The sequence below is a fragment of the Ascaphus truei genome, chromosome 8 (assembly GCF_040206685.1).
Source record: "Ascaphus truei isolate aAscTru1 chromosome 8, aAscTru1.hap1, whole genome shotgun sequence".
Taxonomy (NCBI): domain Eukaryota; kingdom Metazoa; phylum Chordata; class Amphibia; order Anura; family Ascaphidae; genus Ascaphus; species Ascaphus truei.
In genome coordinates this window covers 86,362,890-86,375,675 of record NC_134490.1, presented here as the reverse complement: position 1 = coordinate 86,375,675, position 12,786 = coordinate 86,362,890, and the positions used below count along the sequence as shown (strand labels likewise).

General features: G+C 44.5%; 1 protein-coding gene across 2 annotated transcripts in view; it reads right to left on the bottom strand.

Annotated features, from left to right (window-relative positions):
- PRKG1 (protein kinase cGMP-dependent 1) overlaps window positions 1-11,849 on the bottom strand; it is a 1,423,135-nt gene extending 1,411,286 nt beyond the window's left edge. For both annotated transcript variants that reach the window (XM_075612928.1, XM_075612930.1), the window contains exon 1: window positions 11,175-11,849. In XM_075612928.1, coding sequence (XP_075469043.1) covers window positions 11,175-11,446 — 272 coding nt within the window. In that variant the 5' untranslated portion in view covers window positions 11,447-11,849. The remainder of the gene's footprint in view (window positions 1-11,174) is intronic.
- Window positions 11,850-12,786: the final 937 nt, after the last annotated feature.

Below are 12,786 nucleotides of genomic sequence, written 5' to 3'. Positions count from 1 at the left end.
CGGATGAATTCTGAAGTGTATAGGGATATATTGTCTGCTCAGATTCAGCCAAATTCAGCGACGTTGATTGGACGGCACTTTACTTTACAGATGGACAATAATAATAATAATTTTAGGAGTTTTTTAAGGCAAAGAAGTGGAATATTCTGCAATGAGCGAGTCAATCACCTGATCTCAACCCGATCGAGCATGCATTTCACTTGCTGAAGACAAAACTTAACGCAGAAAGACCCACGAACAAACAACAACTGAAGACAGCTGCAGTAAAGGCCTGGCAAAGCATCACAAAGGAGGAAACCCAGGGTTTGGTGATGTCCATGCGTTGCAGACTTCAAGCAGTCATTGCCTGCAAAGGATCCTCGACAAAGTATTAAAAATGAACATTTTATTTATGATTGTGTTAATTTGTCAAATTACATTTGAGCCCCTGAAATAAGGGAACTGTGTATGAAATGGTTGCAATTCCTAAATGTTTAATACGATATTTTTGTTCAACCCCTTGAATTAAAGCTGAATGTCTGCACTTCTATTGCATCTCGGTTGTTTCATTTCAAATCCATTGTGGTGGCGTACAGAGCCAAAATTATGAAAATTGTGTCAGTGTCCAATTATTTCCGGACCGAACTGTATATGCTAAGTAAACAGACATATTGCTAGGACCAAAATGTTTTTGTGTATTATTTGTGAGCTAGGAATTATGATCAATCCCATCTGCTAAGAGAAAGCCATCTGATTTATATGAATAATAAGGCTTCAAACGTTTATTTATATTTTTCAACCAATAAGTGCACAACAATTGGACTTTCAGCTGACCAACTGGGAAAAAAAAAAACTGCATCAAACCTATGGTAAATTGTAGTGCATAAAAAGTGGATACAGGAATAAACAAGTTAATCTTTCTATGTTGTTGCTAAACACTGATAAACTACCTGTATTTTTGCATTGCTCACCCTCTCACGATTTTGCTCATTAAAAGTTCAGCGACTCGGATGGTATAAACCAAGGATCCCAGCTCAATTTCCCTCCATGTTAATCTTTTCATTTGAAAGATGAAGAAAGAAATCAGACCGACAGCTCCAACATTACAGCACTGTATGCCTAAACCCCACTCTGACACCCACTATCAGTGCTACCTACAAAGAGATTTTCTATCTGATAGACCAGTGGTTTTTAATCTTTTTTTGGTTAAGGAACCCTATAATTATATTGTGAAATTCTGCAGAACCCCAACCCTCTCTAATATCGCGCCTGAGATCAGATGCATTGTAAGGAACCCCAACCCGCTCTAATAGTGTGTCTGAGATCAGATGCATTGTAAGGAACCCCAACCCTCCCTAATAGCGCGTCTGAGATCAGATGCATTGTAAGGAACCCCAACCCTCCCTAATAGCGCGTCTGAGATCAGATGCATTGTAAGGAACCCCAACCCTCTCTAATAGCGGGTCTGAGATCAGATGCATTGTAAGGAACCCCAACCCTCTCTAATAGCGCGTCTGAGATCAGATGCATTGTACTGAACCCCAACCCTCTCTAATAGTGCGTCTGAGATCAGATGCATTGTAAGGAACCCCAACCCTCTCTCATAGCGCGTCTGAGATCAGATGCATTGTACTGAACCCCAACCCTCTCTAATAGCGGGTCTGAGATCAGATGCATTGTAAGGAACCCCAACCCTCTCTAATAGCGCGTCTGAGATCAGATGCATTGTACTGAACCCCAACCCTCTCTAATAGTGCGTCTGAGATCAGATGCATTGTAAGGAACCCCAACCCTCTCTCATAGTGCGTCTGAGATCAGATGCAATGGAATTTTATCTTTATTTGGTACAATTTTCACATTACCTGAAAATTGCAGGAAACCTTTAGGGATGCCCAGGGAACCTAAGGCCCCCTATGAACACCGATTGAAAAGCACTGTAATAGATCTTAAGCAAAGTTGTACAGACATACCCCGGTTTAAGTACACTCACTTTAAGTACACTCGCGAGTAAGTACATCTCGCTCAATAGGCAAACGGCAGCTCGCGCATGCGCCTGTCAGCACGTCCTGAACAGCAATACCGGCTCCCTACCTGTACCGAAGCTGTGCGCAAGCGGGGAGACTATAGAGCCTGTTACACATGCGCTATTTACATCAGTTATGCACGTATATGATGATGATTGCAGTACAGTACATGCATCGATAAGTGGGAAAAGGTAGTGCTTCACTTTAAGTACATTTTCACTTTACATACATGCCCCGGTCCCATTGCGTACGTTAATGTGGGGTATGCCTGTAGTTCATATTTGCAAATGCATTGTATCCATATATTTCTCTTAAGGCTGAGTCCATAGGACTGCAGCCGTGCAGAGGCGCGCTGAGGCTGAGGGAAAGCGGGTGCTTTCCCTGGCCTTGGTCCGCGCGCAGTCCGGGGGAGGGGGGGTGGTGGGGGCGGGGGATCCTGTGACGTCACGGAGAAGCGTCAGGGCGCCTCAGCACGGGTCAGGACGCAGCCTAAGAGCAAAGATGCTTCAGCAATGTTTTGCAAAGCTATGTATATTGCAGCAAATATTTTGGATTTAAAATCTGATTAATACAGACAGATAACACGGAACAAGCCTGGATGAGGTTAGTGTAAATTACAGGTTTAAGTCTGACTAGAGAAGACTCCAGATGCATTAGCTACATAATACAATAACTGAAGCAGTATATTAGCCAATCCCCCCCCCCCCCCCCCCAAACTGCATTGACAAACACATAACCTAGCTCACATTTTGTGTTGTGTACAGTCTGACGTGAGGATGGGACCAGGGGAAATTTTTCTTGGACATACACAATAATATACACATTTATTGACAGCTCAAAATCATTTCGATTGTATGCTATTATTTTTGTAACTAATTATTATTATATTCCAATTGTTTAATAAAACATATAAAAAATGTGTTTTAGATTACCACAATAATCCTATAAAATGTACCAAGTGGTCTATGAGAAAAAGGTACAGGAACTGCGTTCCCCCTGGAAAAAGAAGCCCTAATTGTGTGTTTTTATAAAAAACACGTGGTACAGATGAGCTGCCCCAAACCACCATTATTTCATTCACTGATCTCCCTAAAGCCCTTTGCTGCACTTCAATCTAACTTGCAGGCTCTGCCACCAGCGCTGTACACAATGCACACGATATTATTTCCCTGCGTGACTTGAGTGCATACATCAAATATAACAGGATCAACACGTTTCTGCTCGGAAGAGCTTACAATCTAATTACTAAAAGTCACGCACAGTGTGCTCTATTTTCCTTGCTTTCCTTGCTGCTGAAGTCCCTGCAACTCGTGCTTTGCAAACCCTTCCCCGCATGTCTGGCAGTAAAAGAGTCACCTTTCTTTGCATCTTAGACGAGGGGTGCTCACCTCCAGTCCTCAAGACCCCCCCCCCCCCCCCCCCAACAGGTCAGGTTTCAAGGATATCCAATCTTCAGCACAGGTGTCTTTGACGGAGAGCCTCTGATTGACCCACCTGTGCTGAAGCAGGGACTGACCTAGGCCTCGGTCCCGCTGCGCTCGGTGGCGCGGGCGGCCACACGCGAGTTCCCCACCAGCAGGGGAATCCTGCGGAGCCGGTCCCGGTCCCCCCTGGCTGCACAGCTTACTACACGCTGTGGCGCGTCAGCCGCTATGGGATACAAGAGAATGGTGTTTCCTAGCGTTGACGCGTCACGTGGTGTGGCTGTAGCCAATAGGGAGGGGAGGCTTCGGGAGGAGGAGAGGCTTCGGGGAGCGGGGAGGAGTGTGGAGTGAAAGCAGCGTGAGTGCCTGTCTGTGTGTGTGTCTGAGTGCGTACGTGCCTGTCTGTGTGTGTGTGTGTGTGTATGTGTGTGTCTGCGTGTGTGTATGAGTGTGCCTGAGTGCCTGCCTCTGTCTGTGTGTGTGCGTGTGTGCCAGCACGAGCACACGGAGGGAGGGAGGGGGGGGAGAGAGTAGCGGGTCCCTCTGCTCAAGCCACGCCCCCTCCCACTCCCGCCCACCTCCCGCTCCCTACAGACCGCATATCGCGGTCTGTGTCTGTCAGCGCCCCGCCTGTCTGCAGTGCGAGCGCGCTGACTCTGGGAGCGGGGCCTTAGCCTTAGCCACCGTTGCTGATGCAGGGAGTGATTGAGCCACCTGTGCTGAACGAGGGATATACCAAAAACCTGACCTGTTAGGGGGGCTCAAATCCAGTCCTCTATACCCCCTGTCCTAGACCACCCCTCCTCCCGAACAATCACTACATCCATATAGTCGACCTTTCAAAATGGTTTAAAACTGTAATGAGTCGTCAGCCTGCTGAGAATACACTTTATGGCTCCTCCCATTCTGAAGAACCAGCCCAAACAGTGAGTGACAAGAAACGTTTCCCCTCGTACGGCTGTGATAACAGGAAAGATGGGGAGCTGAGGACACGCCGGGGAGCTGGGGACACGCCGGGGAGCTGAGGACACGCCGGGCTGTCACACTGCGGATACTGCATTTGTTCTGACAGATTCAATGAACAAGACAATCTCCGTAATTAGATAATCGCCGCTATTTATTGCTTTAGAAATGCACTTTGCAATCACTTTCCGATGAGATTTCTTTTCATTAGAAGCTGTGCTGTGCGCCAAGTGAAAAAATATGCCGTAGGTGTGACAGCTACCGCTTAAAATGCCACGGAAAACAAGGAGCGTTAATAAATGTGCCACAATGTACTGCGATGCTGAGTATGTTTTGATATATAAATACGAATATGCCCACAAAGCATCATTTCCTTAGAGAAAACGGCACTTTCAGATACTCCGAATGTTCATTTTCAACGCGAATCCAAAATATCCCTCCTGCCAGAAATCGCACAGGGTACTGATAATACGTATTTATGCATAATTATCTCATTCCCTTTCCCTTACACAAAATAGAACTTATTAGACCAAAAAGAGTCCCCCTGGAACCAGTGGTGGGCGGCATATTTGTCCTCTAACTGAGGGGGATCTTCCTGGACTTCCGATACAGCTTATCGCACTGCCGTTCAAGTCAATGGAAGTCCCTGCGTGATCATGGGGCGATAACCTGTGCCAGAGGTTAGTGAATCCCGACGTAAGAGTAACAACTCACTGGAGAGCTGCATTGGGTTCTCCTTCATTGATGTGTTAAGCCGGAGGCTGTGACATCTACCAACAGTAATTTGTAGTGGTGGCCAGAAGTAGGCAGGACCTCTGTATGCAAGAAAAAAGTATTATGTGCGCGCGGTCCCCAAAAACTTACATAGTGCCCCAAAATGTGAATAATAGTCTCTCTGCAGCTCCTCACTCTCCCGTGATCAGCGGGGCAACCAACCGAATATATACACACATATAGCAGGGCGCAAAAGAGAAAAGAAACACACTATTAATATAAAATGAAATGTAATTAATATTTATAGTATGCATAAAGTAAAACTTACATAAAATAGGATCACAATCAATCCAAACATCACTGAGGGAGCTTGCAGGAGGGGGAGATGAGAGCGTGTATAACAACACAATAGCAGAGTCCCAAAACTGCCAGATATTCCGGTGGCAAAGATTTTTCCGGCTCAAAAATCAAACCCCTTCACCTCGCGCTCAAACACCACAGGGAAGTTCCAAACACAGCCGCCCGGAGGAGGAACGTAGTGACGCTTCCTCTCTGCTGCGTGTGACATCATCTCTATGCGTTTCCTCCTGACGAAGCGTCGTATGACGCGAAACGCGTAGAGGTGATGTCACACGCAGGAGGACCTCTGTATGTAAGCACAAGAAACCGTTCAAAGGGTTCGAAGTGTCTGGTCATACTTGGCATAATTGTATACGGCAGCATGTTGCCGAATACATACTGCCGCCTAGTATGTTTATATATGCTCCAGCCTGGAGAAAGTAATCGAATAAGATAACCCAGCAGAGAAAACAAACCAATCCAGGCACGAAGTTCCACTACAAACAAGTGTAAAATAACATGCAGTTAGGCGCAGGACTAGGGGGTCTTTCAAATTCCCAAACAACATTAGTAGAGAAGATCTGCTGCCCAGGAGCTCATTAAGGCTTTAGTCCCACTAGCAACGTATACCAGAGCTGATGTAAAGTCCTGTGTCATGTAACCACCTCTAACAGTTTCATTTAAGATGTGTTTAGCTTGGCAAATTCAGGCACAAACACCTAACCGCAAAAAGCCCAATAAGTAATGAGGGGGAAATGCAGCATCAATTGCACTGCTGGCAGTCACCGGATACAAGAAATGAACAATTTGGGAGGCCCTCAAAATTGCTTTTGCATCAATATTTCTGCAGAAAAAGAAGAAACTGCTGTAACAGTGTCTGTGAATTCGAATCCCAAATAATACATGAAAAAAAATCTGAAGCACCCGAAAAAGTGACTGACGGGAACAGGTAGCAGAATATAGGAGCAATGAGGATAAAGTCATTTATTAAAACAACAATTACTTGAAATTCTCTCTCTGTCTCTCTCTCTCTCTATATATAATTATAATGCCTCTAAAAAAAAATATAAGCCAGAGGTAGTATCAAAAAGTGCAAACATGAGCAAGATCAGCTGATATAAATACACATAACCATCAGATAATAAAAGTAAGAAGGCAAAACACTTCCACAGGTGTAAGAAAATCACACCAATAAGTATGGAACTCACACACAGTTGCGATAAAATAAATTAGAGGCAAAAAGTCAAACCAAAGACTAAAAGTCCATCTGTAAATGCTGGAATGGCAGCATAATGAAGTCTGGTTAGTGAGGTGTCCGGAGAACCCAGCGCGTTTCGCTTGTTGCTTCATCAGAGGTCACAGACTGAGATCACCACTTTCATCCCAGTCTTTTTATTGGACTCTTTGTTGGTCTCTATTAATGACCTGTCTTCATATCTGGTTATAATTACATCATATCAGGGCTGTTTGCAGTCTGCGTGTGCTGTTAAATCACTCTATCACTGGGCCCAGTGTAACTGTGTGTATGCAAGATGCATACTTAGATGTTAGAATTAGATCTATTTTGATCCTTAAAACTGATTGTCTGGCGAAGCTAGCCAATCAGGTATTACACCATCTGGTTGGCCGAGAGACCAAACAGAAAAAATTTAAGGCACAAGCTAAAATAAACTTAAACCAGGAACCAGTGCGACTGTAAATAATAAAACAGTGCACTAAAATAGGAGGTGGAGCTTGAAATGAAAACCATGGGGGGATACCGAGCAGAGCACCCCATCTAAGGCCCACTGGGAAGCGAATGCATCTTCCTGTCCAGTGGCCACAGCGTGGGTGTCCTCTGCTCGGATACGGGAGTGCACCAGCACCCGGAATAAGGCCTGGCAGGTGAGGGATACCTCCCCAGCCAAACACTGCTTCCTGGACTTATAAATAGCCATTTTGGCTAATGCCAGGAGCAGGTTGACGAGGAGGTCCCTGGCCCTAGAGTTCCGGGATACTGGGCGCCCAAAAATAAAAATGTGGGGGGAGAAGTGCAACCAGAATTAGAAGTTAGAATTTGCTTTGCATTTACACTTTTATTATCTGATATTTGTGTATTTATTTTGATATTGGTTGATCTTGCTCATATTTCCAGTTTTTGATACTACCAGTGGTTTATATTCTTTACTATAGGTGTATATATATATATATATATATATATATATATATATATATATACACACACCTATAGTAAAGAATATATATATATATATATATATATATACACAAAGTGTTAAGAAAGCAGCCTGGGTCTCCAGAGGACTTAATTGTGGTTTATACAGTACCTAACTTTACATCTTTATGAAGTTTGCTACTTTTTGATGGACTTTGCTTTTTATTTTTTCACATCAAGCAATATTTTATTATGCTATATGATTTGCTATAGATGTTTAGATATATTGATATTTAACAGCCAGAACAGCCTTCTCCGGTTACTGCAGATTGGTTCAGCATTCTAATACAATATTCACATCTTTCACCTATATCTAGGATCGTTTAGTCCCAGTTAGTGTGTGAGTGTGAGTGTGAGTGTGTGTGTGTGTGTGTGTCAACTGTTTTTTTTTAATAAATGTATTTTCTGCGTGTCCTGGCGAGTTCCAATATTCTGCAGCCTGTTCCTCGTTGTATCTTTTTAGGGTGCTGCAGATTATTTTCATTTACATTAATATTTCTCCAAAACAAAAACCTACAGGACAATTTTACAATGAGTTCTCTCGTCAGGATAAATAAATAGAGACCCCTTGTAACAGAAAAATGAAGCCTGTGTGTCAGCGGAGCTTCATGGGTACAGAATTCTAAGATGATACATCCTAAATAAAGCAATCCAGTGACAATCACCCCAAGGGCACATTGGCCTTAATATAACTAGTGCCATGACCTTTTTTGTATGACCACAGCCTTACTATTTAAGAGATGATGCATCTATATTAGAAATCTTACTCAAATCGCAAAGGTTGGCTTTTGTCGTTGTGACTACTTCAATGCTAGCAACTGTTCACTATTTTAATGCACGTCCGCATTCCTGCTATATTTCGGATGTCTGTTTGAATACAGCGCTTTCTCCTTATGGAAATGTGATCATGGGGTCAAGCAGTATTTTGGGATCTATTTTTTCTTCTTCCAGCTTGTATGTTAAAACAACTGTGTTGCGATGACAATCAGCATGGGAATAACCAGCAAAGTCTTCTCAAGCTCAAGGCTTTGCTGGTAACAGGGAGCACGTACATCCCACAAGAGATGACATCTAGGACGGTCTAGAAATACATTCAGCATGTTGTGTATTAACCCGTGCAGTGCCGGCGGCTCTTACCATTGGTAGTCGCTAATAATGCACTTGTTTAGCCTTATTTAACAGTCGGACAGATAGGATTAAGGTAAGGGCCGGAACAAGTCTTGTATTTATTTATTCGAAGGCTGCGCTTATAGCGCCGGCGACGTCAGGCCGCAGCCTGGAAAAATCAAATTGAGATGACTTCCAGCGACCGCGACCAAGCCGTCGTTCCGTCGCGTTATGCTTACTACAAGCGCACGCGACGGCGGCAATGCATTTGTTTTGACGCGACGTTGCGTCGCTGGCACTATAAGCGCAGCCTAATATGCCATCTCAACCCTTATCTTAACCCTAACAAGGGCACACAGTCCTAATAATCTGCGAGACGGTCACTGCCGGATAATAAGGGACAGGATTGAGGTTATAGAGCCGGCTGCCGGGTTAATGGACTATTTACGTTCTGAAGGTAGTAGCTGGCAATGAAAAGGTTAATGTTGTTTTAGCCCCTTCGCTGTTGGAGACGATAACTAAGGCTGCGCTTATAGAGCCGGTGACGTCGCGGCAAAACAAATGCACTGCCGCCGTCGTGTGCGCTTATAGTAGAAGCGGCGCGACGGAGCGACGGCTTTGTCGCGATCGTTGGAAATCAAGTCAATTTGATTTTTCCAGCGACCGCAGTGTGACGTCACCGTCGCGTCGCCGGCACTATTAGCGCAGCCTAACAGGGCACGGATTCATAATGGCTTAGCCAAGGGGTGGGCAACACCAGTCCTCAAGGGCCCAGGTTTTCAGGCCATCCCAGCTTCAGCACAGGTGGCTCAGTCAAAGACTGAGCCGCTGATTGAGCCCCCTGTCCAGATGCAGGGATATCCTGAAAACCTGTCCTGTTGGTGGCCCTTGAAGACTGGAGTTGGCTACCCCTGCTGTAGCCCATTCAGCACCAGAAGGGATCTCGGTCACACAAAGGGTTAACGACACTGAACTCTATCAGTGCCAATGGGGAATAGCAAGGAATGAATGGCATCAAATAATGTCTTATTCTGTGAATGCCAGAGGCCGCCAAGTGCCAAGGAACCGCGGGGAGCTTAAGAGCAAGATGTGTTAACCCTTTCACTTCCATTGGCGAGAGCTAGCAATGAGAAGATGGGCCCCCCCGGCTGGAAATAGACACCTGCCATTGGATACATAGTTTCATTCTTTTAACGCCCGAGGGTGCCATGCGTCAGGGAAAGTGGGGGTGTCATTAAAATGCTGGAACTTTTCGGGCGCCGGCGGGGATAACTACCAATGAAAACATCACTGTGGGAGAAAATAGCTGGGATGGGGTTTGGTTAATAATACGTGTAGCCTCAGCGGGAGGTATAACTGGCAAAGAAGGAGTTAAAAGCCGCCTTCACCCACCGGGCGACAACACAGGCAGGTTAGCGCATGTTTAACCCTTGAAGTTCCAAATATTGTATTTTGCTCCCAAGGGGTTCATGCACTTTCCAACCTCTCTGTTCATCATGAGATGCACTTGATCTCTCTCTGCCGTACAGGGGTGTAAGGGTGCATGTGGTACACCATCCCTTCTATTCAGTTTGTTATTAAAAAAACACCCATCTCCATGGGAACTGACACACACACACACACACACACACACACACACACAATGTAAAAACATGCAGCTATTTTGTCGCTGTTCCTGAAGGCTTGGCTCCCAGTTTATTCCGCTTTGGAAGTGTGTTGAAGTGTGCAGCGGGGCTCAGAATCGAGGTTTGATGAGCAGGATGTGCAAGAAACAGAAGGGGGAGGGGGGAGAAACGCACTAATGGGATATTAAATATCCTGAAACATGCTTTTCCAGCCATGTACTCACAGCTTCTAAAAGCCAATAATGCTCTGGACTTCCTCTATTTGATTTCCAAAGGGGCTTTAATGACAGATTAGATCAATGCTACTTTCCCATCGTCTGTGGCTCAGTTACATCTCCTAAAAGCAGCAATGCTGTCAACAGAAGAAATACTGAAATCAAAACAGCCAACATATAGTTTATATATATATATATATTCAGATACTGGGAAGTAGGTGGAAGTTCTTAATAACAGGAAGTTGTTTATAACTGCTTGAAAAGTTGTTGTTGTTTTCAGGATATTTAATTGTTCTGGGATTATTAACCTCTCTGAAGTACTCTGGACATTCGCCATCATTTTTAAAACACTGTTTTAACATTGGATCTACTCAAATGGTGCTGGGAAGCATGCAGAAAGAGGTAGGTTATTACATTTACCCTATTTAACTCGTCCAGTGCTGAAAGAATAAACCTCCCCTGAGCCAGTGCCTGTGTCAGAGGTTTTTGATCAACATGGAAATGGCAGCAGTAACATGTAGAGGATCTCCGCGGGGTGATTATTATTGTTTCCAGTAGAATTAAAGTCCTACCTTTCAGACTTGGTGAATTTGTTAAACGGCTGCCTGGTGAGATCATGGTAGGACCTAAAGCTCTGCGGTTCTGCTGAGATGCCCTGTGCCCTCGTTGTCCTAGGTCCAATATGTGGGCTGCTGGGTATTGCCAGGACAGACTGATATTTGTGCAGCTTTCTTTTCAATTCCTGGATTTCCTCCTCTTTCTCGGACAAGCGATCCTCCAGATCCCGGATCCTCTCCTCCTTCAGCATCAGGATCTTGGCAAAATCCTCCTCCAGATCACTCATTTTCTCACCCTTTGTATTTGGGAAACTTTGAGATCCTGCAGCAAGCTGCAAAACAAGAGCGGAGAGTTGAATGGAGCCTCTCCTGGGTGGAGAAGACAGGGCTATCTGGAACTGGGTGCCTGCTGCTGGTAAAGTTTCTTCCTATCTACTGACTGCTGGAAGGACTGACATGGAAAGGAGGCTGAGAAGTCTGAAAGCTGTAGTAGTAAATGTTGAGTGCTAATCCAGGGCCCCTCCTGGGAGTTGGTGATTATATTTCATTGAGAAACCAATTAGAGATGCCTTTACTCCCCTGTGAGACCCTTCTAGGATCATTCCATGGAAAGAGAAAAGTCAACTCCCCCCCACCAGTGCTTGTAAATGTGTGATCAGAGCCAGCTCTGCCTTCATCCCACCGTGGCCACCTTCCACCACCAAGTGGCAAGAAAGAAGAGAATGATAAGGGGGGGGGGGGGGGGGGAAGAGCTTTGTGCCACTCTCTCCAAGCCTTGATCCTTGAAATAGAAACAATTACCATGTGATCTTAAAGGGTGACGCAGCTCCCTGTAACTGGATCCTGGGACTTGTAAAAAAAAGCAAAAAAAAAAAAAAACACTTCATATATGAAGCCGGTCACAGATAATAAGACATGGGTTTCTGTGACTTGTCACCTAGTCTGATCTGCTTTCCATCTGGTGATAGGGCAGAGGGAGGTCTCCTGTGCTCCACTAGCAGCAATGCAGACTCTTGTTAAAGCAGAGAGCTACCAATCCATGAACAAGCGGAAACTTGGACACATTCAAATACGGTAATACACGCAAAGTGGCAGGTACAGTGGCAGGTACAGTGGCAGAAAACTATGCTTGGAGGGTGGACAGTTTTTCTTCTTGTTTTTTAGGAGCTCTGCAAACCAACTTCCCATACAAGTGTATGTTTCTGCTGAGCCCTCAGTGGGTTGTAGAAAAGACCTCAAGGTTGCAGGGCAAACACGTGCAGTCCCTTCTGCACATCTGAAAGCCCTGCCCTGTCAATTCTTGATTGTTACATTCATATTGTAGCATTTACAAAGGTATATATTGAATCATTCCAGCATGCAATTTTGTTTCTTAAAGTGTTTCTGAAGACTTTTTTACCCTGAGATAGGTAAGTGCCTGGAGGTAAGTAAAAAGTAAAAATTGGTAAATAAAATGCAGTTAATTATTATAAAATATAGTTTATTATTAGTTAATATACAAACACATGTGTATATGTGTGTGTGTGTGTGTGTGTGTGTGTGTGTGTGTGTGTGTGTGTGTGTGTGTGTGTGTGTGTGTGTGTGTATATATATATATATATATATATATATTCAAAAGTAACGTTTC